This window comes from Plectropomus leopardus, chromosome 18, assembly GCF_026936395.1.
Source record: "Plectropomus leopardus strain MGB_pleo_1.0 chromosome 18, ASM2693639v1, whole genome shotgun sequence".
Taxonomy (NCBI): Eukaryota; Metazoa; Chordata; class Actinopteri; order Perciformes; family Serranidae; genus Plectropomus; species Plectropomus leopardus.
Genome location: NC_142193.1, coordinates 17,272,608 through 17,299,031, shown reverse-complemented (window position 1 = coordinate 17,299,031; position 26,424 = coordinate 17,272,608). Strand labels below are relative to the sequence as shown.

General features: G+C 40.7%; 1 protein-coding gene across 4 annotated transcripts in view; it reads right to left on the bottom strand.

The window, feature by feature from the left end:
* Nucleotides 1-26,424, bottom strand: part of rhbdf1a (rhomboid 5 homolog 1a (Drosophila)) — a 62,767-nt gene that overhangs the window by 17,725 nt on the left and 18,618 nt on the right. For 3 of the 4 annotated variants that reach the window (XM_088069153.1, XM_088069150.1, XM_088069152.1), the window contains 13 exons: nt 7,626-7,770; nt 7,399-7,538; nt 6,757-6,864; nt 3,868-4,081; nt 3,113-3,319; nt 2,781-2,903; nt 2,487-2,650; nt 1,836-2,087; nt 1,605-1,716; nt 1,429-1,503; nt 1,163-1,324; nt 954-1,054; nt 796-859 (listed from right to left, as the gene is read on the bottom strand). In XM_088069153.1, coding sequence (XP_087925279.1) covers nt 796-859; nt 954-1,054; nt 1,163-1,324; nt 1,429-1,503; nt 1,605-1,716; nt 1,836-2,087; nt 2,487-2,650; nt 2,781-2,903; nt 3,113-3,319; nt 3,868-4,081; nt 6,757-6,864; nt 7,399-7,538; nt 7,626-7,742 — 1,839 coding nt within the window. In that variant the 5' untranslated portion in view covers nt 7,743-7,770. The remainder of the gene's footprint in view (nt 1-795; nt 860-953; nt 1,055-1,162; nt 1,325-1,428; nt 1,504-1,604; nt 1,717-1,835; nt 2,088-2,486; nt 2,651-2,780; nt 2,904-3,112; nt 3,320-3,867; nt 4,082-6,756; nt 6,865-7,398; nt 7,539-7,625; nt 7,771-26,424) is intronic. The other variant, XM_088069154.1, reaches the window with a different exon arrangement.

The window sequence follows — 26,424 nt, the reverse complement described above, 5'->3', positions numbered from 1 at the left end:
AAAATACAATTTACTTCTCTGATTCATAAAAATAAAAGGAGATACCATATCTTTAGTTGAAACAGGAGCCTGGTGTGGTAGATTTGTGCAGTTTCATAATCTATCTTATGGTGCCATTGAAAAAAAAAACAACTTGCATGCATGGAACTAGATGGCACTTGTTTTGTGGCGCCCAAAACCCTCCCCAAATAAACATTTTAAAAAACTCAACAGCAAGATCTCTTTCCAGAAATCCTGACCCAGTTACTTAAGATAATCAACAGACCTTGTTGTGAACAGCTTCATGAAAGAACTATTTCCTTTCTTCTGAACTGCACCCAACAACTGTGTCTACACAGAGAAGGAAGCGTGCATCTACCACAGACTGTGAAAAAGTGCATGTAGCTAATGTGATGTCAACCACTGGTTTGTTGATTCCTGTTTTTAAGCCTTGGTTTAATACTTTTCAGCCATCGCCATCTTGTTTTTTTGGAGCCAGAAGTGTCTATATTTGGGCGAAAGGGTGTCACTGTGGAGGAGCGATGGGTGGATCATTTGAGAGAGGGCAGATATCTCTAATGCCCATATCTCCAAAATTCGACAACTCACACCAAAACGACAGATAAATAGCACTACAGGTAATACAAAAAATATATTGTTGTTTTTTTTAATTAAAGACTATCCTTAAACGTCTTTAAATACTGAAACAAAGATGATTAATTCCCACTGAACCTGTGGTATAACTTCCAAAACAACCGTATCTATAATCTCCCCCCTTTTATGCCTAAATAGCAAACAGGGTTGTTCTGTACTCACTGGCCATTTGCTGATGTCATCAGGCCATTCATGAGGCGATACCGAGGCGGGCTCTAGACATATCCTGTTATGAGATAAACAGCATGCAAATATTATATTTACAAGCTAGTTTCCTTTCATTTATATAGTGCAATGGAAGAACTACTCGAGTATTTTACCTGGGATCCTGATGGCACACGGAGCCATACTGTCTGTCTTTACCATTTAACTGAGGTGTGCTGGAATGCCTCGGCCACTTTACCCACACAGCTAGAGTACTCTAGAGATAAAACCACAAAATAAGAGGTTACAATTGTGCAAGGCTTCTATCTGTACTTAAATCGTAAAGGTCAAGGAACACATATAACAACTAGGTTTGTTGACAGACCGAGCATTCCTCCTCTGAGGTTTGGACGCAGCCGGAGCGATCGTTCCGCACACAGCAGGCAGAGTTGCGTTCAATAGCTCTCTTTTCCCTGATAAGATCATGCACCTGTTTGTCCTGCCGCATGCACGGAGAGTATTTGGCCCCCAAGTGGATCAGAGCTTCCTAACAATGGACAGATAAAATGAAAAAAAAATGTATTTATTTAAAGATTTTACCGGTGATTACTGCTTTTATTCTTGATGCTCTATCAAGAGAAAAGTGCTCACCGAACCCGGCCCGATCCAAAAGTTCTCCTGCTGTACATACTTGACATTTTCATACACACCTTTGTTTCTTAAAACCTAAATCACAAGACATTCCAATCACCAAAAGTACAAACAATATGAAAGGAGCCGAGTGTGAAAGTGTGTTATCAAATCATCGCAACTGAGCCATTACTCACAGAATCAACTGTCTCATGCTGGGAAAACCCCACTGGTGCAATACCGTAGATGCATACAGCCAGGATAGTAATGAGCAAATGGACAAAGGTGATCCAGTATGTAAAAAAAGGCCTAGAGGAGACAGAGAGTGTATATTTTTCAAAAAAAACAACCCATCATCCATCACTGCCATCCACTGAGGGAAGCAGAGAGAAAGAGTCATTAGACAAATCTGTGGAGAGGTGCAGTACCTGTGGTCGTCCATGTCCTCTATCTGCCTCTTGACGTAGCTGTCGATGCGTTTGCGGTAGGTACGATTTGTGAGCTTCCCTACCATGCCCAATCCATAAGGCCTCTTCTCTCTGGCAAAAAGCTTCTTGACAGGTACAACAATGCGCTGCCCACGCCGCTGTCCAGTAACACTCACCACCTCCTGCCGCAAGGGCACCTTTGGTGGTCCGGGAGTTCCTTCTTTGGCTTTACGCCACCCTCGCTCCAGAGGTCTGAAAGAGATAACAGAGGAAATGACGATTATTACGATTATTTTTAAGGGCTCAGAAGCATCATCTGCAACAACTAGAACAATAATTGCCATGTTTATGTTACACTCTTTTGGTACTCAGCAATTCACAATGAAAAGGACAGTAGAAAACAAGTACAAATGCCAAAGAAAAGAACCTCACTTCAAGTTCTAGCTATATCTATCTATCTATCTATCTATCTATCTATCTATCTATCTATCTATCATATATTGTTTTCGCAAAACCATTTTGTACACCGACATATGTTGAAATCTTAGGGTGATAACTGTTTTCCAGTAACAATGTGAATCATTATTTTAAAAATGCTGGTTTAAGCAATGCCTGAATGACTAACGCTGTGGCCTCAGCAGGGTAACTTACAGCATGAGATGACTTCTCTCCAGCTCGGTCTTATCTAGGGCGCTGCCTGTCAGCTCCGTCTCATCCTTCTTGCTGCTGGGCTCGGCCTCTTTCATGGCCGCCTCAGACGGCGACTCAAACACCTCATCTGTGTACGTGGACAACTCCTCCTGCATCAGAATGTCCTAGAAAAGACAATGTGGAAAGAAATGAGTTATCTCATGGGCTTTTAAAATGAGAATTAGTTTTATTTATAAATAAAAAATGTCACATAAAAACCACAGCAGGACAACACTGTTGTTTTTCCTGTCTTACTCTGGCAAAGAAAGATGTGTCCAGTTCATCAGGAAAGTCGACCATGTCCTCGTCTATGAAGCTGGCAGGGGTAAAGCTTCGTCTTTGGGCCCGTCGTAGAGTGCTCTCCCGTATTGAACGCCCCTAAGGAACACATGCACACAAACATACATGCACTAATAGCTGTAATTTTTCCATCACAGTAAATTACCAAGTAATGAAGCAGTGATAAAGTACAGAAAGAAACATGTACACAACAAGTGTTTTGGTATATTTATTTTCCTGTTTATATTTGTACTATTTTTGGAAGAATTGTACAAATTTGTATGTAATGTGTTCAGTGGATCACTCACTTTGACCAGCGCTGCTGCAGCCCTGAAGCTCATCTTTGCCACAGACTCCCTTTTTCGTCGGCGAGGCAGTCGGTTGAGACCTGAGCGGGAGCTGGTGAAGGAACAAAGTGAGGCGGCTCCAGGGGTGATCGGGGTCTGAGGCACGCTGTAGCCATCCACCTCTTCCACCATACGGAAGGCTCGTCCTCGCGCCAACGGGTCCACAATCTGGAGTCCAATGGGTTAAAAAAGTGGTAGTTAGAAAGAGCCAGACACTATCAAGAGACGGCCAGATTTTACCTTACCTAAACATTTAGCACAGGCTGTAAACAAGATCATTTTAAAAAGTAAGGAAGAAGGAAGTAATTTTTTGGTCATGGGTGCTAAGTAGATGTCCCAGTTAATATATATATTCAACATCAGTTAATCCTTTAAAACTTGAAAAAAACATTCTTGATTTCTCTCAAAATAACGGGAAGAAGGCAATGATCAATGGAAGAAAAAATGACCTCAACATTAGCAAAAAATTAGAAAAAAACATACCAGAAAATTACATGAATATTTCTCTGAAAACTGAAATAAAAGAAAAAAGAAAAAAAAGGCAAAAAAAATTCAAACAAGGCAGCTAAGTCTTACAAAAAGTGCTTAAACTTTTATTTTAAAAAAAAAAGTTAAAAAAAACAAAAACAATTATGCAATAATGATAATTATAAAATATAGATAAAAAATAATTCAAATATTAGCAAAGCAACCCATGATTTTTTTTTTTTTTTTACCTTTTGCATGCCATGTTGCGAGGAGGGCACGTAAAGAGGAGGCGGGGTCTCTGTGCTGGTTAAAGAGATGTTGTCCTGGCTGGGCAGATCCATCTCTCGAATCACCTGTGGCTTCAGCTTTCCGTAGCGCAGGCTGCAGTGGCGTAGGCTTTTCCTCTGCCATTTCTGGGTGGCATCGCCATCCTTACTGACCCCAAACCAGTCCGCTGTTCCCCTAACATCACAAACACTGACCTGTCAGCTCCAGGTCACCAAACTCACACACATTTAAATGGTATCTGGCATGGTGAAACTGGAAATATAAAGGCACTCATTGATAGCCCTGTATGTGGAGACCACTGCACTTCCCAGGAAAAAAAGTGCCCTAGATAGTGCGAGTAACAGGCAGAGTAGAGGGGACAAGCCTCGACATGTTCATGTCCAGACACACTGGGAAAGACAGGTAGCCAGGTACACGTACACACACACACACACACACACACACACACACACACACACACACACACACACACACACACACACACACACACACACACACACACACAGAATAAAAGGTGGAGAGATAAAAACTCTCCCAAAGTCTACCTGTTCACAGAGAGGGCAAGAGAGGATTTACTGAAGTTCTAATGCTGCAAATAAAATCCAATTTATTCACATTTTCCTAATCTTAATTGACACAAGCAGACAGCAAATCCAATTAACAGAGAATGAAGGGTATTCTGAGATTTTAATTGTGTCCTTCTCCACTCGTACCCCCACTCCACCAAACCTTGATGGAATATACACGCAATCACATTGTTGAAGCTGAAGCTTAATAAGTACCAGAGCAAACAATGTTACTGCACCCCGAGGGCAGGAAGTGGAAGTGGAAACATTCTTCAAAGGAGAGTTCAGGCGAGCTAGCTGTTTCTACGCTAATTACCAGCTGCAGAGTGAACGTTCAGTTTGAATCTATTTCTCACACGCTCAGCTCACTCTTTCTGTTGGTTGTCTGGTTCTGCGCTCTCAAAATATGTACCGGTGACAAGACTGTACAGCTCATATTCTAGCTTATATGTTCCTTTCTTTGCAGCAGTGAACATGCCCTCACTAACCTTTTGTTTCTATGGGTGAACATATCTTATCTAATCAGTGTCCGTTATGGAAGCCTTCAGGCCCAACATGTCAGCCTTAAAACCCTGCTTCAATAACAAGTGCCACTCAGAAGCAACAGCCTCTTGTGATGAATGCTGTTTGACAGATGTGTAGGGAAATGTGTTGCCCTTCTTCGCACTGACCAGCTGGGTCATTACTGCAGCTATGAATAAAGAGGAATCGGTAACACGAAAATGGCAGCTTTTGGTTTCAGGTCCTCTTATGAGTCACTGAAGAGGAAATCTTTATGACTCAGAGCTTCAACAGCTGCTGGCTGAGTGACAACCAACTATTCTTGTAAATTTTGTGACTTTGAATTAAATAAAAATCTAAATGTTAAATCACTGTTGGCAAAATCATGGCAAAACTTTGGAAGCTAAACACACCTCGAATATGGTGTATATAGATCCTATTTATTCAGATGTATGATACATATTATATATTATTGTATTACTTATAAGTGTGTGTGTGTGTGTGTGTGTGTGTGTTTGTGTGTGTTATATAACATGTATTTAATGCATGCATATTAACCTGTATTTTTATTACTATGAACAAATTTAACATGATTATACTGTGTAATGATCCTTTATACATATTATCATATAATTATAAGTTGTCATTAGTTATTCATATCAGTCTCTATACATATCCTTATACATATTAGTGTTGTCACATGAATACTGGAATTTCCAACTTTGATACAACTGCAAAAACTGCAAATTTTAATTGTGCAACTTTTCTATTTAACAGAGATGTTTGTCAGACATTGTCAAATCACCATCACATGAGACATGACTGTGTTTGTGCCTTCATACTGATTGTTCAGCTGTGTTATGGTGATTTGACAATACCTGACAAAGATCTGCTAGATTGAAACATTTCAAATTTACAATTACTGGGAGTTTTTAATACATTTTGTGGTTCCCCAGTCCTATTCTTAGTTATTTTAGTTTGATTTTTTGATCCAGCACCTCTAAAAAAATTTTTTGGATATGTGTACATGTTCCTAACTGTGATATAATGCCTATAAATATTGACATTAGGTTCTATTTTTGATACCACAGGGAAAACTGACATACTGAGGACATACAAGTTCGAATTTGCATTAAATGGTAAATATAACAAGCCTATGTTATTTTCTTAGCAGAGAAGAGCAGAATGACTGTAGTAAACATTACCAACAAGAGAGAGCGAGAAAGTGCAGCTAGTACTGGTTGTATAAATACTACAGAAAATGAGTACTGAAACTTTCAAATATTTAGAATCCATTTCATTTTATTAATAAATAAATCATTTAGAATTTGCTGTGAAACATTCCTGTGCTTTTTTCCTACTTGTGCATATATTGCATATATTTTATGCAATGCCAAAAAACATTGTGTGTGATAAAAGTATCATGTGCAAACATCCATGATGGACAAACAGTATCTGTACAAGTGACCGGTGTATATAGTGTATATAACTTTTGTATGATTATTATTTTTCAATTCTATCTCATTTTTATTTTTGTTGTTTTTTTTGTCTTGTTTCTTTTTAATTTTTCCCTCACTCAGTTTCTTTCTTTCTTTTTCTTTTATCTCTTGAGCTGCTGCAACAAGTTAATTTTCCTGGTGTGGTATTAATAGAATTTACCTTACCTTATACATACAGTATAATCACTTATTTACTCATATCAAATAAGTGAGAACACACACCTGACCTGACCCCTGACCCTAACACTTGCACTCTTGTGACATGGGGGACTTCCTGCCATACCTGAGCAGGGTCCTGGAGAGCGAGTGATGTTTCCTGATGCTGCGTCGAGCAGCCCGCTGCCCTTTAATGGGAACCGTGTTAATCCGCTCAAAGTGCACCCTTCTGCTGCTGTGACCAGGCAGAGCGGGGCCGGAAGGAGGCGGGAAAGGGACAGACGGAAGGAGAAGGAAAGAGAAAAGACAACAGGCAGTGAGAAGGAAAAGTGCAGCTGGACAGTACTGTATCATGCAGAGACAGCAAAGCAGATTGTTAGAATAAGACTAGGTTTTCATTTAGATTTACAGCATTAGGAAAGTTATTACCAGGCAGGTGATAGAAACAGCCATGCAGTTTGGAGAAAGAGGAGCATAAATACTGTGGTTAAATGGAAAAGTTAATTTTTTTACATGCCATGGGAAACGGGCTGCTAACGTCCTTCATTTAACTCATGAATCTTCTATGAGCACGTGCTGCTTACAGTACATACTGTAGCATTTTACACCATAATCTGCACACTCAAGACACATACTATTTGATGTAAAAAACATTTGGCGTGCTTGTCTGCAAAGGAAGTTCTTACTATTCTTATCAGATTCAGATTCAGTAATCTTGATACATGCTGCAACCCACTTCTATAAAGACACTGACAAATCCCGTCTTTACCTCTTTATGGTCTGAGTGATAGATGACTGACGTTGTAAGACAGGCCGCCGTGTATCAAAGAGGTCACGGGGTGGGGACTGGAGGTGAGAGGTCTCCACTGGCATGCTGATACTGCGCAGGAACCCCTGTCTCTTCACCGGCTACACAGGAAAGGACACACAGGGAAAGAGTGAACACAAGTCATTGCTAAAATGACAAGGGTGACAAAATGGAGACTCGGTGAGCACCTGAACAAAAGTGGGCGGCTCGTCTAGAGACATCTGAGCCGTGGGAATGTCCAGTCTGAGCCAGGGAGGTTTCTTCCTCTGCAGGCTGCTGGTGCTCTCCCGCCGTGGTTCAGCCATGTTCTCTGTCCCACCCCAGGCCTGCCAGCTACACAGACAGAGAGGGAGAAGGTGACGTTATTATGAGTCTAAATGAATCACATGTAATCTTAAAGGAATGCTTTACCCACAGAATGACCATTTATACACAGATTACTCAGAGTTACATTGAATTTGTTATGAAAACACATTTTTCTCACATGCCTCCACATTGAACGATGAATCCAAAAACTGATACATTCTTGATGACTTGGAGTAACAACAGCAAAACGATATCAAATATTCTGTTTACAAACTCTCACACAACTCGTGCAGTATCATCCAAAACTCATTTATCCAGCTGCTCACTACCTCCTAAACACATGCATTTTTGCAAAACTTAAGTACCCTACGCACTTGCTTGCCTAGGTGTGCTACTCATCCAGGCATTAGACTGTTAATGTGAAAGTGTTTTAAATAGTGAAATTTTAGCAAAAATGGAAAGTACTGAGCCTACATCTGGATAAATGAGACTTAAATTATTTTTGCATGAGTTGCTTGAGAGTTTGTGAATTATTGTTTTCGTACAGTTCTTAAACTTGTCCCCTTTTTATTTCAGAATTCTCTCCGTTTTTGGATTCATTGTTCAACCCTGAAAGAAAAACTTCACCAATTCATTGTTGGTGATTTTGTGCATAATCAAAATGTAAGAGTAATGTTTGCAGCTGTAAACATGATGGTCAATGATTTTGTGCTGCAAAATTGTTTCACAAGAGGGTGCTAAGGCCCCTTATTTGATTCAAGCATGGGGGTTCAAAAATTTCTTTTCGTTTGATAGTAAAGGAGAAACCACTGAGAACAGCCTACAGCTGTTTTCCCCTTTCCCAAAACAGTTCACAGAGCCATTTAAAAAAGGCAATAAATATTCCTGCTGGAGAGTGAGGAAGTTTGCAGTCTTCAAAATAATCCCTTAATTCTACAGTTAAAATCAAATGTAATCCCTCTGTGTGGTTAAAAAATGCTCTGCTTTCAGCAGACATCTATCAGAGGCTAATGACTGTGTATGCATTCCCATGACGAGGCCTGTGGACTAAAGGAGGTGCAGCACAGTTAAACCTCACCATCAGACAGCCTGCCTGTAGCTGCAGCCTTGTTATCACCAGGCCTTCATTTTATTGTCCCACCATCTAACCTCACTTCTCTAGGCCTGGTGGTTAATTTACTGAAATCCCGTTATTCCCACGGAAAACTGCTCCTTTAGCAGTACACAGGCATCATCTGCACATCAAATGATCACCCCACAAAAATGTGCATATAAATAGTTATACATTCATCATTGATTAAAGCAATCAGTCACTCTGCAGACACAAGGAATGTAAGCTACAAAATAATGACCACCTCTTTGCGAAGCGCAAATGTGTAAACTTGCGAAACAGGGTGTCTCCACAGCTACAGCGCTGTTACAAAACCAAATGAATTTAAAGAATCCTTTTCCTGTGCTTAAATTATTCCTGTTTCACCAGATGGCATCGTCACACACTCAGCCTTGATGTTGCATCAGGGGCTTTGTGATTTGAGTAGTCACAACAGGTCACGTCCTCACGTCTTTTCTTTCAGATCCAGCTCCTTGGCAAGAAAAAGTCCATGACTTCTGGTCACCACATCTGCTTCCCATTGCCATTTCAGCACACCACAGGCTTCTGTTTTAGCCCAAGTGATGATGGGAAGTGTTGTCAGTGGATCTCAGCAGAGGCGGAAGGAAAACCTCAGACTGGGGGCAGCAGGGGTCATCACCAATGTGTTAATATTTAAACACGGTCTGACTCTCGCTGACAGATATTTCTCAATCCACCAGTTCCCAGAAGGACACTGGTATAGTTAATATATCATATGCTGACATTTCTACCACAATAGAGCTACTGAGCATGCTACAAGAGACAGAAAAACTAGATTGTACATTTATACAACAGCAAAGGGCTTTGTAAGTCATTATGGTTGGGTTACATATTTTCTTTACTGTCATTCTGAAAGATTTTGGCCTTGTGCACCAATTAGGCTTTTACATTCAATGATGTCTGACCTCCAGTGACATTGTCTGGGCTGTGACATCAGATTAGCAAGAACCAAAGCCAGCTGGTGCAGAGTCAGAGGCTGCTGAGTGTGGGAAACACAGAGAGGTGTATGGAAGAGGAGCAGTAAACAGATGCAAAGTGACATCTTTCTGACACATTCTGCTTCACTCTGCTGCACTTTTTTGCATTACTAAAATGAAGACTGCCTGTAAATGCACCAAGAAGAATTATCACAGACTTGCTCTCTCTCACGGACCGACTATTAGCGTTAGGGAAATGCAAATCCAGTATCTCAGCTTGTGCACAACAGCCCTCTCTCTTGCCCCGGGCTAGAACACCCGACATTTAATTACTTTCACCATTAGTTCAAACAGCGGGGCTCCTGATATAGAGCAGATCAGTGAAGGGAGGGGGCATCAGCTTTAGGGTTGCAGATTGGAGCAGACTGGAACTGAGAGCAGACAGAGAGGGAAACCTAATTTTCTTCCATGCTAAACATTGTTTGGTTGCTTAAGCTTTGGCTCCTCCCGCTTTAACTCCATTTGCCCTGAATACTGCGCTGATGCTGCTCTGCCTCCAGAGAGTGAAAGAGGGAAGGATTGAAGCAAACTAAACAACTCTCATTATTCCTGCACTGCACTTCTCCTCCCGCTTTAGGCTATTTTCCTGCCTTCTGTCTCCCGCTCCCCTCGTCCTTACGTGCATGTGGTCTCTATGTGAGTGATTGCCTTTTACAGGCAATTACTGCTTCATAGTTTCTTGATGCCTGCTGTCTACTTGCTGCCAGATTAGCCCACACAGACAGACTTAAAAAAAAAACATTCAAACTATGTAAATTAAGTGAGAGGGTGGCTGAAATATCTCACAGCTTTAAATGACAGTGAGTAATAAACATCTGCACTTTACACAACAGAAAAAAGTTTTCTGATCATTCAAAACACTCTTCAACACACAGATGTGTAAATAAAGCCTCGCAGAAAATGCCAGCAAAACCTGATGTATAATAATGAGCGCTGCGTATCGATATAGACTGAAATAAACCAAAACTGAGTGTATCATAACTTCTCCAATCAAACATAGGCATGTCACGAGACCAGACACTAATACCAGTGAAATTCCACAATTCTCAACACCAAATTTGATACCATAGTGAAAAACAATAAATCTTAAACATAATTATCTGAACTAAATAAAATCAAATGAAGCATGTATCAATAGCCTTCAGTATAGTAACATATTTTGCCTCCATTGTTGCTTTTCAGCACTTGGACATTTGAAATGGACAGTTTGTCTATTTGGTAGGAAATCTGCCCTGCCTCTCCTCCACTTTGATTGGATGGCTGAGTAAAAAGTGACAATAACGAGTGCAGCATTTTACCAATGTTGAACATTCAGTAACTCTTGACCAGAAAATAAAGTTAAAAGTGCATTGCGCGACGCAGAATAGATGTGCAGCGCCTTGTCATGCAGTTGGCATTGGAATCATGTGAATATGTAGTGCTCCTATTGCAAAGAATCTAAAAAATATGCAGGCCTCATGGAAAAAAAACATTTTTTGTACACTACACAATCTTCAGTGTGTTGCTGCTTTTTTTTGTTCCTTACCAAAACGGTAAAAAGTATGGCTATACTACATGCCTTTGGCATCTGGAGGCACTTTACACAACTGACTGCTTGCATTCACAAGATGGGTATCAAATGAACTGGAAAAAAAAAGTACTGAAGGTACTCCAGAGGGTAGTCAGTATCACCAGTCCGTATCACTCTGAGGGGAATGATATGGGTACCGGTATCATTTTGTTTTTTTTACCGTGGCCATCTTATTAATGCAGCCATGCGGCTACTGTTGTGGTTTTCGACTAGCCCACTGATCAGTGGGTTTTAAGAGCATTTGGTCACAGCCCAAGGTAAACCTCCAACGTTTGACAAACAACCAAGCCAACTGCGTTGGAAGTCTGCCTCCATCTTTCTCTCTCGTCCTCCTCCAAAGTCAACATGGCAGCTGAACTGGCATGAGCTTGCGACTCGTGTCTCAGGAGGAGTTGAGCTGGAACAGTTGGCATAGTCATTGCTCAGACACAAGCATGGCTATGACAGCCACCGACTCATTTCTCACTGTGAGCAGAGCACTCTGTCAGTCATCTCTCCATCGAGTGATGATAAGAAATCACTGCACAGAGAAGTCAGGACTCAAGGCCCGTCCTCGTCTGAGAAAGACGAGCCTTCATTGGCAGAAAGTCCTTCAGAAGGAGAGATATCCTTGGGAGAAGGAGAGTTGATTGAATTTTGTGTTTGGCAATTATCCAGGCTAGAGGATTAGCCCTCCCTTAACAGCACATATTATCTGTTCATGGTCAAGTTTGACGGTAAAGAAAATCAAATGTAAGGTAATCGCTCTAGGAGACTATAGACTTCATTCCAGCTGACCAACTGCTAAGCTCATGCACCACAATATCTTATCTTACTTTCAAGGTGATTAGGCCTTTTTTTCTGGTTGAGATGTCGTATGGCAACAATTCAAAGCGTGTAATAGTTTCCTACAGTGTTTACATTCCCAGCACTGATTTCAGGCTCGCATTCCTCAGACCACAACGATGTAATCTAGTTTCTCAAAAAGATTTGTTTTTGCTTCAAGATTCACATCTAAAGAGGGAAAACACCCACACCCATAACTGTGCAATGCGCCTCCCCAGATTGGCTTCCTGCCGCCGTTTGGTCCTTGTGAGAAACTAACACTTCCTACTCAATTACAAGACCCAAGACAACCCCGCATGAATTGTTTTTAATTCTGGGGCTGACGCTGCTTCTCCACACCACTTCTTCTCTCTATTAGGCATGGGGAACAGACAGGCGGACAAAACACAGAGGACAATTTGACGTCTCTCCAGGTGCAGGGACGTCCAGCAGGCCATAATGACTGGAGTTGACAGGCATAACCAGCACTCTCTCCCTCTCTGTCTCGGGAGCTGTGATCTATTGTAATACCGTCTGCATACAAACTCAAGCCCAGAGATGTTTTCCATGCCATCATTTAATATAATCACTTGGTAATGGTCTTCAGTCATGCAGAGAAAGGCACTGGTTTATGACAACAGCTGCCACAGGTGAGGCTTAAAGTCAAACTAAAGACTGGCTCACTTGATGGAGCTCTTAAGTGTCACCTTGAACAAATACAAGCCAAAGTAAAGAAAAAAAAGGTGACTGAGGGTGGATGCCGTGCTACTGCTTTATTTTGTGCTTGTTTATGGTGCACAACCAGTTTTCTCTGACCGCTCTCACGCTTCAAATATGTGCAGATGCTTGCAAGAGAGCATTGCCCTCCAGCTTCACATTCATCATAAATAAAATAGTAATCTGGCTATGGCCTCTTTTATATTGGATTCGTCATATTTTCTGCAGATGACCTATGTTCTTAGAGAAATGATTGACACCAAGCTTTTTTTTTTTAACTTAATCTGCATTGAACACAACTCTACTATATGGCATGTTATGGGATAAAAATGATTAAACATCTCTGACATAGTCTTGTAAAGTAATTGTACATTCTTGAATTCTTTCACTAGTTTCGGGGCCATTTCAAATCTCAGTGCATGCCATACCCACATTCCTCAAGATCTCTGGCTGAAACTGAACCAAGCTGAAATGGTAGAGAAGGAAACCACATGAAGCCTAACCATAATGGACAGAAGCCAGCTGGTTTCCGGGTACTGTGTGTACTCAACTGCTTTGCGCTGCTCTGTAGGAGGCAGCCATACTGAGGGTGGCTGACAGAGCTGTGTCAGTGAGGCTGACAAAGCCTCAGGTGGCCGGCCGAGTTAGGGCCCTGTCAGGGTGGACAGTAGACAGGAGGAACTGCTGCCTTGCATGCTCAGGCAGGCGCCATTATGAATGACCTCATTAATCTGAGTAGTGAGAAGTCTGCTTCCTGGCCCCAGGCCTTCGTTCCTCCTCTCCCTCTTTCATCCTCTTTCTCCTACTGCATGTTTCTTCTTCTTCTTGTCCATTAACTTTTTGACCGTTTTGGCTCAAATCATTATTGAACTTTATCATTTTCCATCTATTAGCAAGCTTTAAAACAGCACGATGTTGCTACACGTCAGTGTAAATTAAGCTTGTTCCACACTGATCAACAGACTACTGTCTTCCTGAAAATCTGATGGCACAAACAGGCCATGGTGTGATGTAACAAAGTAATAACACTTTGTTACACTACTTAAGTATTTTTTGAGAATATCTGTTCTTTACTCATTTTTTTACATTTGTGTCAACTTTGATTTTTATTTCACTACATTTCTAATAAAATGCATACTCTTACTTCACTACATTTCCCCTAAGCATATTAATTACTTACTACAAAATACGGAAGGAAGTGAGGAGGAAGAAAAAAAGGCCTTATGTAATGAAAAGTATAATGTACTCCATTTTAAAGTAGTGTATGACACAAAGAAATAAACTTCAGAAGTCTCAAAATTCTGAGTGCTTGCTTTTTAATTAACAGCATTTACTTGTAAAAAATCTGTACATTTACTCAAGTATGGCATTCAGGTACTTCATCCACCACTGCAAACTTGTTATGTTTGGTTTTCCTCATGCCCTAACTGTTAGTCATTCACTATAAATGCTCCTACTATCCATTGTTTCTTATGTTTAACTCCATGTTGGAGGCAAGGCTTGACACTGGAAACAATGGAGGGAAACTGAACTATTCAGACAGTCACTCTCCCTGTGTTATTCCCTCACTAATATAACTAAAACAAATTCTTGGTAAACCTCCTTTTAACATAAGAATGCATATAAAGCAAACCACACATTTATCTAGAAAGAGATGCAATCTAGATCAGACACACTTAAAGGGACACTTTGTATCATAACAATGTGGGCAGCATATGTAAATGAACTGTGGTAAACGTCCCTCTATCTTACCAGCCCAGATCTCCCTGCTAATCTTTTATGCCTCAAAATCCACTGGATGAAGCTGGCACTAGGGCTGTTGCTCGAACTAAAGACTGCACATCTGTGTTGGTGGTGGCGGGCATACAAAAATGCAAAGAGTATAGAAGCCGACTGAGACAGAGATAGGAGAGAGAGAGAGACCTGTCCCTCTTTTTTCATATCAAACAGTAAAATATTTTAGTGTTTGGCTGCAATGCAAACAAGGAAGCATACTCTTTCCTGTGTTATAAAAGATAGAGTCTAAAAATACTGAGATCAAACAGTAAATTTAGGCAGTGCTGATGAAATAAAAACCAAGATTCTGTATATGAAAAAAAACACCTTTCCAGCTGTGAAATACTGATATAATGCAGCCATTGTGAAATCAACTTTAATATACAGTAGCTGAAGTTCCCTTAAATGTGATTTCATAACAATCAGCAGAAACTCATGACCACATAGTCATTCTACTAAATGGGTGGAAGCATGTGAAAAACAGTACGAAGAAGCAACAGAGCTGACAATTCACCCCAACAAATGGCCTAAACATAAATCCTTTGCACTTAATAGCATGACTGTCTTGTGTCTTCTGAAGTTCCTGCAGCCATCTGAGGCCCATCTGTGCATTAATTGCAAAACTATGCTTTTGATCTTTAGATAGCACACCGCGCTTCCGACTAGGGTTGAATAAAGAAGCTGACAAAACTACAAAGCTACTGATATTTCATTTGGTTTAACAGACCAGACACCAAGACTGAAATAGAGACTATAATAAATGCGTTACACTGCAGAGCAGACATTAGCCAAGTGACATAACCAGTGGAGAGAGTTGATTTGGATACAGAGTTACATGTATAATATACATTTCTCATCCTTTCTGGCTCACATCTCACTTTAACACAATTCCACACATAATTCTCTTCAATAAAAATAAAATTGAGCTGTCCACAATCAGGTCTTTATCTCTCTCCCCCCGTCATACAAGGAAGAAACTACCCCGCAAAAAATGGCAGCAGGGAGAGTGAGGTGAAGTGCAATAAAGCACCAGTAAAGCTGCAGTCATCTGAATTGACCCTAGCGACATGTGACAGGCTGTCACACCAAACCAGCCCTTACAACATTAAAAAACACACACAGAGAGACAGCAGAAATATCCGTCGCAGCTGACCCTGAGATCAAGTGTCACAGCTCGCTGAGGGGCAGGCATGGTGGGCAGGGCTGCTGTGCCTCGCAAGGTAGGGGTGGTGGAGGGTGGCTGACATGCCCCGCCAACAAGGGTGGAGCAGCTCATTCCTTTTCCCATGTTTTCCACAGATCTGCAGCTCAGGCTGTCAGCACTTGGTGGGATTTTACAACGAAGACTTAACCTTTAAGTCTCAGTGCTTTCAGCCTGGAGTGACAGATTTGTATCAGGTCCATTGCCAGGCTCCTTCACTGTCATAACAGTGTTTACTAAATGACAGGATCGAGTGCCAGAGATATGAATAGCTCATGAAAGTATAAATGGCCTCCAAATGGCGGGCTGTGTGCATGTGAGGTATTTTTAGAGCTCAATTGCAAATGTACGTCTGGATGAAACTCTAGACCAACATGAAAAACATCCTGCTCCAGAACTCCAGGCTGTTTTCTGCGGAAAACAGACTACACCTCTCAAAAGCTGTGTACATCAAACTAGTCTAACAGAACTAGATGCGCCCATTTATCTCTGTGCAAGAAGTAACCACTACCAGAAGCAATATCTGTATTCGCCATCATGCTGCCTGCACGCTTCCCATCTTCCTCTACAAAGCCTTATATATTGCCAGGCGAATACAGGTCTGTGAAAATTGCACTTGGTTATTTTATCAGCACAAGACCCAGCCTTTTTACGTGCAGCAATATCCTGCACAGGAAATCAATATGACGGAGAAGTGAGATGTGTACACAGGAACCAAGATATACAATTACTTTTATCTCTTTGTGTTTTCAAACAGAATAACAGCTGACTGAATATCAGCTCCGCTCAGCACAAAGTTTTCATCCTTTTTGCTGTACAGGTAGAACATTATTACATGTGTCGCTAATTCAGCACTTGAATTATTTAGTCATTCAGCGCAGGTGAATAATTTACTACATGCTTGCTACTGGAGCTGCTGTGGCCCCCCCAGATGCAGCATCTCTGTTCTCAGGATTGTTAACGGGCCTGTTTCAGCTCACAGCAGACAGAAAAGGCCTGTCTTCACTTCAGTGGAAAAATAAGGCTCACTTAGTAAATCTGTGTCATGTCTCAGTCCAGAGCTGTGTTTGTGTCTCTAATCTTGAGGAAGAAGCTGACAGTAAAAACTCCCTCCGTGTGCTCTATATTTATCTTACAGGCCAAGACAACTACACACGGTTCAAACAACAGCAAGAGAGTTGTGTGAATATTCCATTCAGTTAGATAAGGTAACACCCAGTTGAATCAGCTCGGAGTGAAACGGCCTTCACCACTTTGGGATAAAGCGCTTGATAAGCGGTGAGTTTAAGGCTGCGACTTCAGCTGCCAGACCTGAAACCTCTTTGTTTACCTTAGAAGCTTATCTTCCACCTACTGTATCTCCAGCTGTACCCTACAAGGAAGCCTGGTGCCTACCACAGAGTGGGAAAATCCAGCAGCTCCTGAAACCTAACTCCACACTGAGCTAAAGAGAGCATGACCAACACAGACAGTTAATGAAATTCAACGAGACTGTGATACTCTGCAGGGCCTGACCTCAGCTCGGAGGCTAACAGAGAGCTGTGGTGGGTGTTTAAAACCAACAGCTACTGTGTCCAAATAAAAACATGACTGCAGTTGCACATCTGGCTCTGCAGTGGACTTACATGTCTAGTTTATACGGCTTCCCCCTGAGAGCTGAAGACTCAAATAATTCATCAGACAACACTAACTCACAAATTAATTCACTAATTATGACAAAATTTTACACAAACTTCTAATCAACCCCTCTAGGATGTGGCACTAACATACTAACACTAAGATTCTTCAAGTTTAGCTGTCATTTTTTTTACTTATATATATATATATATATTTTACTGGAGGAACAAAGCAAGGCACATAAATCACAGAGCAACCAAGCAACCAAGAATTCATCTATTTTTTCCATGCTCTCTCCTCTTACCCTCCCTCCCCCCAAAGACCAAAATGACCAATACACTACACACATAAGATGAGTACAAGTACGGAATAAACAATAGCATGAAAATCTTTCTCCAGTCTAACAGGCTGTAGAAAGTCTTTCAACCACCTTTTTTCTTTAAGCAGTTGGCGTTGTTGTCTGCTTTGCCAGATGTTTCTTTGGTCCAGCCCCCTCTCCATTGGACACTGGGATGTGTGTCTCATTTACTTTTTACTGTATTTTGTGGACATCACTTGCACCCTGAACTTCCCACCAAACCCATTCAAACTCTCAAACTCTACCCAGAAATAAAGGAGTGAATAGTCAAATATGCATATTGAAGAGCAAAAAACGATTCAACTGACATAATTCTGAGTCAGGTACAGCCCTAATACTTTATTCTGCGCACAGGGTTGAGAGGGATGAGAAGCAGTTAGATTGAGTTGAGATTCTGTTTGCATATTACAAGCAATGAATGGTAATCATGAAATTAATTTGATTTAAAATGACCCAGAGGCTCATAAATCTGAATGCCTTTTCCAAGCATGGAAAGTCTTATTTCCATAATGAATTTCCAAATTAGACAAGTGCTGTCAAGCGTTTGACAGCCCCTGTCAAAGATGTAAATGTCAAAGAGCTTAATTTGCACTACTCGCCATAATAAGCAGATCAATAACACGAGCATTAGACCTTCTGACAAGGTTGTAGTGTTTTTCTCATCCCTTGATCTGCCCTCATTTGATGCAACATATCAGATTTATGGCTTACCAAGGGAAGGCGCTTCAGACAACAAAGGGAAGTAAGCCATCTTTCTTGCAGCGCCCAGTCCTCCCAAAAGTGTCCTGAGACTATAAACAAGCACCGCATTGTCTACGGGAGGTTTGACATTTTCTCTTTAAGTGAGTAAGAGGAGAATCTCAGAAGCAGTGTGCCCTAACAACATGTGATCCCCATCTAAATAGTTTCCAGCATGATATCAGCCTGCATCAAGCATACAAAAGGCTGCATTGTAAGGCCTGGTGTGGACGGGGCTGAACAAGGGTCATTGTGCAGCTGGATCGTATTCAAAAAAAAAGCAAGAGAAGTTTTCATTCCTCAATCAATGGAAATGGTGGACTAAGCAAATTCCCAGCTGAGATAATTACGCAGAGCGAGGCACAAGATGAGTTAACTCCATTATGGTTTAGCAGAGACGTCGTATTGACGTATAAAGTTAATGGACGAAAGCTATATTCACGGCAAGAATCATAAAAAAAGATTACACAGCTCACAATGCTACTATCACAACTGTTTACGTCTATCTTTGTGACATTATTAATTAAGAGGATTAAAAATACTCCACAAAGGAGAGCCATCAGCTCTGTCATCTCACATCCTCTGCGGGAGACCACCAGCATGGAGAGAGGTCAGGTTACTGCTTATTTTGCCGAGGAGCACTGGAAGGAAGGAAGTGCAGACTGAGCAGAGCAGACGAGGGGAGGGGGAGATGTGCAAACGAAGGCAGGAAACACACTGCAGACCGGGCGCATTCTCGTGTCCGGCCCATACAACAACGGAAATAACATATACTTGTTCACATGCACAGGAACACATCCACACCACACATGTAAACATACACATCCCATCCCTGGACACGATGAAGCAAACGTCACCGTATGCAGAAAATAATAGGCCTTGTTTGAGTCAGGCCGGACGCCCACTCCAGCCTGGTGCAGAGCGGCCAGAGAGCGAGATCTCAGTGTAGTGTGACATTGAAGCTGACACATCTATTGAGAAGAGCAGATGAAGTGTGGCCTGTAGCACTGGGACAGTGGGAATTAGCCATATTAGTATGGATTCAAGCAGGGGAGAGAATGGAGGCTGTCAAGTTTTTCCTGACACAATGCTCCAAAAAGTCAACCTCTCATTTGGCGCTTAAAGAGTGTCCAAAGGTGATAAGGAATGATTATTTATGATATAACTGAATTTTTGTTAAATTATACCATTTCAATTTTGCTTCTCAAAGGGTGAAGTAATCCTCAGCATGATGACGAAGGACTTTACAGATTAACAAAATGTCCTAATTTAATTTTCAAAAATACGCTTAGACCACTTTAAAATCAAACCAACGTGTTACTTACGACTACAGTGAATATTAACTCTAAGTCTTCTGGAATCAAGGATTAAAATGTAATTTATTTGAAAAAAAAAAAATAATTAACAAGACTGCTGATTTTTTTTTCCTCAAAACTGGTCAAAGATGACATAACCTCAGAACCAAGGGCCAATATATCAGGCTGATTCAGTGTAATTCAGTGTGATCAGCAGGCAAATATCTGAGCCAAGATTTCCTCTTCCTTGCTCCGATCATTTGGGCTAATCCTGAGAAACAGATTCAAGATAACAACTAATATAAAGTTGGGATGCAAAATAATATCTGCTTGTCATCGGTATACGTTTTGCTTTAAAATGAAATATTTGAATCAGCCAACATGCTGATAATTTCTTTTTATTGACAAAGTAAGCATGTATAAAAATCAACCTGAAGTTGAAGTATTGTTCTTATTTTTCACAATTAATGAATAATACATTCACTGAAAAGCATTGTATTTAATGTCTCACTATGCTGGTGGACCATCACGATTAGAGAATGCATCATATGATGTTAATTCCACTTAAGAAGAGACTTGATGATCACTAAAATTAGGTGGGAAAAAAGTGGATATATCAATATCAATGTCCAAATGAGTTGTTATATACCAATATCGTGCATCCTTAATATAAAGCCTACTCACTGTCAAGCAAGAGCCAATGGGTTCCAAAACTGCATTTCAGCCAATGCACTCCACCTCTCCACATGGACAGTTTACCTGCTGTTCAAAAGTGATTGGTCAACACTAGTCGGACTACAGACAGAAATAAGAACACTTCTGTTACCAAAATCTTGTCCCGTTGCATACAGATTCTGTACACATTTGCTTTGCAAATAAGTTCAAGAAGACAGCATGGGGTACCTGCAATGCTGATGACAACAACAGAAGCCTTTATAGCTCTGTTAAAGGCTCCAAAAGGCATTTCAGAGGAGGTTTTCATTTCCACTGTGGAGGGCTTCACAGTTTTCCTCTACAATCTTACCAGCCACCAACTCAACATCGATTCAAGCTCATCTTGAGCTGTCCACAAAGAAAAGAAGAGGAATGGAGCAACAGAGCAACACTATCCCCAACAGTGTACCAAGGTGGATTCTGTTGGGGATAAGCAGTTAAGGTGGAATGAAATGTGCCATCTCATACAGACTGGGGTTGGATCCACCCAAGAAAATGTGCCTTTGTGGTCAGCACTTTCACAGGCAACCCAGTTCATCCTTGAACTCTTTGTGGCTGCAAGGGAGGATGCCGGGTTCATTGCAAATGCAAAAAAACTCTCAATAAACTGCCCGGCTGTGTGTCAATGTAGAGGAGACCGTGAAGGAGACAATAGGTGTGTATTTAACCTATAGCTTCTCAGATACCATGATTTCCTTCTTACCAAATTATATTCACCACAGTCAATTCACCTGAACAGTTTATGATGTTGTTTGTGGTAAAAGTGTAATCTTTCAGAATTAGATCTTGGATTTTAAGAGCAATTATTCTTTACTGTTCCAAGATCGAGCCTCGAGGGAAAGACATTGTGCCTTTGAAGTGGCTGTTCAATGACTTTGGAATAGTTTTTCGGTTTCAATCAAATGTTCCCCGTCCACTGACGGGGAACATTTGATTGAAACCCTGTTTTAGGTTTGTGTACATATAATATCGCTTTGTACTTTCTACTGCCATTTACTGTCGCTATTGTTCCTATATAAATTTTAACTAGCATCTGTGTGCCTTTCACTTTAATTTGTATAGCAATTTGGTTAACCTCGGTTGTATTTTAAATGTACTATATAAAAAAAATAATAATTTGATTAAAACTCAGGGGTAGATATAACATATTCTGTGTTATCATACTTGGTATAGGAGTTATGATGCAAAATACAGTATTTGGTTATGGCAGAGAGTAAAATGGCCAACATGGCCACCACAAGGCTCAATTGTGATGGCTCCATTTTTGATTTCTGAAGTTCAGGGTCCCAAACTGTTCAAGTGTACCTTGTTCATGCTTTTAAGAAAAAGCGAGCATAATTTTTAAATACATGGCAGCAGCTGTTGGCCTTCCACATGAACAATTGCTGCTAAATCGCTAAAAGCACACTAAAGTAAGGCAGAAGGAACATGGCATGGCATGAAAAACAAAAATGTTAAAGGACGTCTTACATTCACGAACAGGATATTAATCATTCGATCTAACATTAAAATATCTAAATGTTTGACTAATGTGTTCTCTTCAACGTGAATCACACTCTGCATGAGTAATTTTAAAATTCAAAGCCTCTATAATTTTTTAAAAGATTGAATCTCATAGTAGGGTATAATTAAGGTTTTTACCATTTCAGTCTTTTAAACATTTCAGATCATATACTTGCTGAAATTACTGAGATTAATTTGTCTTGAAAGATTTGCAGATCTGTTACACTCCAGGGCACAGATTATTGACTGCACTGATTTTCACCACAGCGCACTGTGAATTCATGTACACATGTGGGAGGGTGAGCGCGTGCATGTGTGTCTACGAGTGTGTATGTGTAGGTGTGCACAGCCCGAGTTAACAGTCAAGTGAAGGACAGGGAATATCAATTGAGGCTGTCTTGCCAGCAGCTTCCTTCTGCACCGAATCACATTTCTGTCACATACAATTTTCACACAGAGTTTGGGATGAAAATACAAGCTTGATTCTGCCACAGGTAGTAGGATTTGATTTTATTTTTGTGGAGGCAACATTTGCAGAGACCTATTTAGTCTTCAGGTTCCCCTCTGGGTTGGAGGGAGGGGAAACCATTTTTGCTCCACGCACAACAACTAGGTCATTTCAATAAAGCTCCCATATTTGAATCTCTTTCATCTGATACACAGGCAAATATGCGGATGAAATAGAAACACAAGAGACATCATTAAAATGAATTACATGCACAGCGTTTATCTGATTGGGATGGACTTATGCAAGATAAAGTAGTTTGACCAACAGATAAGTGCTTATGCATTACTATGTGCTCTAGTTCCCAGAACTGCATGTGGTGGGAAGAGCACGCACATCAATCACACATACTCAGTCCAGAAGAAAATGCTGGCATTGTAAATTTCTGCAAACATTTGCACGTGACAAACATGTTATGTAAAGGTTTGTAAAGTGACATAGTATATGAGCTGACTTCATCAATGAGAGGCGGAGGGGTATGGTGTGAAACCTAGTTAAGACGCCTGCTAACCTGCTTATCACTGTTTAACACCAACAACCAACAAAACAGACTGTTTTTTAGCAAGTCATTGCTGAACTTTTGCAAGCCACCAAACATGGTTTTAAGTAACCTGTCGGTGTGCTTCCACCTGGGATACTACAGCAAAAAAACAGTTTTTGTTGGGGATTTTTTACCGAGCCATCACTGCATTTCCAGCTGAGATAGTGCCATGAAAAGTGGTTGTTTTTTACAAAGACATTGCTGCATTTCCAACCTGGATAGTGCCACCAAAAGCAATCGTTCTTTTTACCAAGACACTGCTGTGTTTTTAGCCAGGATAATCCACAAAAAGTGGTTGTTTTTTACTGAGACGTTACTGAGTTTCCAGCTGAGATAGTGCCAGGAAAAGTGGCTATTTTTTAACAAAACATTGCTGCACTTCTAGCATGGATAGTGCTACAAGAAGCAGTCATTCTTTTTACCAAGACATCGCTGCATTTTTTAACCAGGATAATGCCACAAAAAGCAGTTGTTTTTTACAGAGACATCAATGCCTTTTTAACTGGGATAGTGCTTCAAAAAGTGGCCTTTTTTAAACCAAGTCACTGCTGTATTTCCAGCTAGGATAGTGCCCCCAAAACCAGGTCCTAAAAACTAAAACATGATCTCTTTCTAATTATAACCAAGTGTTTTTGCGTCTAAACCTAACCACTCATTATTCATAGCGTCGTTGAAAAATGAAGTTTCAATGTTTATGCTAGATAATAGCATATAAATGTAAGATATCCGTGGTTTGCAGAAATGTACAATCCCGATATTTATTCTGGCAACTGGGTTAACATCAACTACAACATACAAACTCAACTGAAACTTAAGTGTCGAAAATGAAAAAATTAAGATTACAAATAGTGTGTTTCTGATATAGTCTGACATTCCCAACCCACAAGAGGAGTCTGTGGGTCTGACAGTTACTCAGTCACTGTGGTAAGACACAAATGTGGGCCATGATGCATTATGGCAGCAGCTGTGAGCAACGCAGATTGTGAAGCAATGAATCAGATGAATGTGAGGTGAGATTTGGGTCTCTGTGTCAAGTAAGAGTAACTCATCAAGGAGGTACCATTTCTGTGAGAGAAAAACCTTTCAGATAGTAAGGAACATTCACAGATCTATGTGTTATTCAGTAGTCAGTACTAGTAAATATGTGGGTTGAATGGCACTGAATATAGGACATTTGCATTAGATGCACTAATTCATTTTTTTTTTTAAAGTACTCATTTTTTTTTAGCTATTCCACATACTTCACTATAGGCTGAGGAAGTGAGGAGGCACCCAGGGGAACACCCAGAGGTGAGGCCAGGGTCTCTAAACTGGGATCAGGGAGATGTAAAAGCGAGGATGATGGGGGAGGAAGTAGGATGAATGAAGCCATGCAGCTGGGCCAAGAGATCAGTGGAAAACTCCCAACAAAGGCACAGGAAAACTGGGAAGACTGGGGCAGGTCCTCTGGGATAGTCACTCCCCAGTGTGGGGGAGGCCTCCTCAAAACTGATTAAACTGAAGAAAACACTCTTTTTTTCTGTGGAAATAAAGTCAGTCATATGCTTCCTTACATAGTTTGCCAACAAGAAAATATTGTCATGCAGGAGCGGCAAGTAATCAGGAAATGTAACACTGGTGAAGAGACAGAATGTCTACTTCAGAAAAGATGAGAGAAGTGAAACAAACAAACAAAAGAAAAAAACTATTTCATCCCAGAGTGGGAGTACAAACCCCGACAGCCTCCAGGAATAATTTACTTTTGATTTGCATCACTGTTCATGTTTGTTTTTGCCGAGTTCTGAGTGAATATGCTTCACCACATATTAGGCTTCCAGCGTGATGCCTTCACTATAACTGGGCGTGATCAACTGGGCATCATAAATTAGAGGCTTTACATCATTTTCCCTGGCACTCGGCATTACAAGCTCTGTCAACTGGCAAATGGAAGGGAAAGTTGGCATGGGTGTGAAGTGAAGCAGAGGCAGCCGAGAAAGGAAAGTTGAGAGTTACGGGATCAGGTACATGTTCAAATATGCCAACGGCGCCTGGCTTGATTCCATGTCAATGACAAGCATTGAACTCAGTCCAACAGATTAACCAATATAAAAAAAATAACAACTCAATAAAATAACATAAGGTAAGATGCATGATGAGTGTACTTTGGTTACCTCTCAGCACTCGTATTCCAACACTTAAATGGTTCAGTCAAAAGAAAAGAGCATTCAAACCAACTAAGACCCACCTCTTCCAAAAAAAAACAGTAAAAGAAAAGTTGCAGAGGATTCCAATACACACCCTCATTTCTGGGAAAGCTGCTGGAGTGAGTTTGGTGCATGGTATGTGATGTTGGTGGGACTGTTGAAACTGTCCAGATATAACTGTGTGTGTGCAGCTCCATTCAGGGAACAGTCAACTTGTAGTCTGGTACACAATGAGGATTCGCAGCCTCTGGGTATGACGACCGACTGTGCTGCCAAAGATAGAGGGCTGGGAGGGGGGTGAGGGGGGGCTATCCTATTTAAAACTGCCCTGTCATTGCCGCTGTAACAGTGCTGGGATACTGTATCAGTTAGGGTGTTCCTTAAGTTGGTCCTCTGGTCTAACAATGATCTAAGAAAAAGTAAACAGACACAGCAAGCAGAACTGGGCTGCATGCACACACTACAGTCTCCAATATGGATTAGCAACACACAAAAAGCAACATTATATGGATGTATTTTAGGTCTAACTCTTCTGTGATAAGTCAAACTTTAGAAAAATTTGAACTAATGGCTTGATAGATGAAATCATGCATTATAATGGTAACACTAAAAACTTTTGAAAAATCACTGACACACCAAACCAACATTATTCATCATGTTTCAGCCAAAAAGTTGCACCTGAATACACCAAAAAAGACTACATTTAATGGCCGAAAAACATAACAATGTACTCTCCATACCAGCAGACGGCAGAAGTCTGTATTCATCGTTTAAGGGAAAGCAGAGGACTGACAGGATGGATTCAAGAAGCCAGTTAGCACATAAACAACATTAAGACAACAACAATAAATACAATATCTAGTCTCATATCACAATACCAATCATGACATAATATATTTATTGCCAAGCCCTACCTTAATTATTTTAGGTAGCATATAATTTATAATGCAGGACAACCCCTCTCAGTTTAAAACCAAATCAGCCCAAAACTAGGTGCATTTACACAAAGGAGACTGCACTGATTTTTCACAGGTGGAAGATCATGTTGTA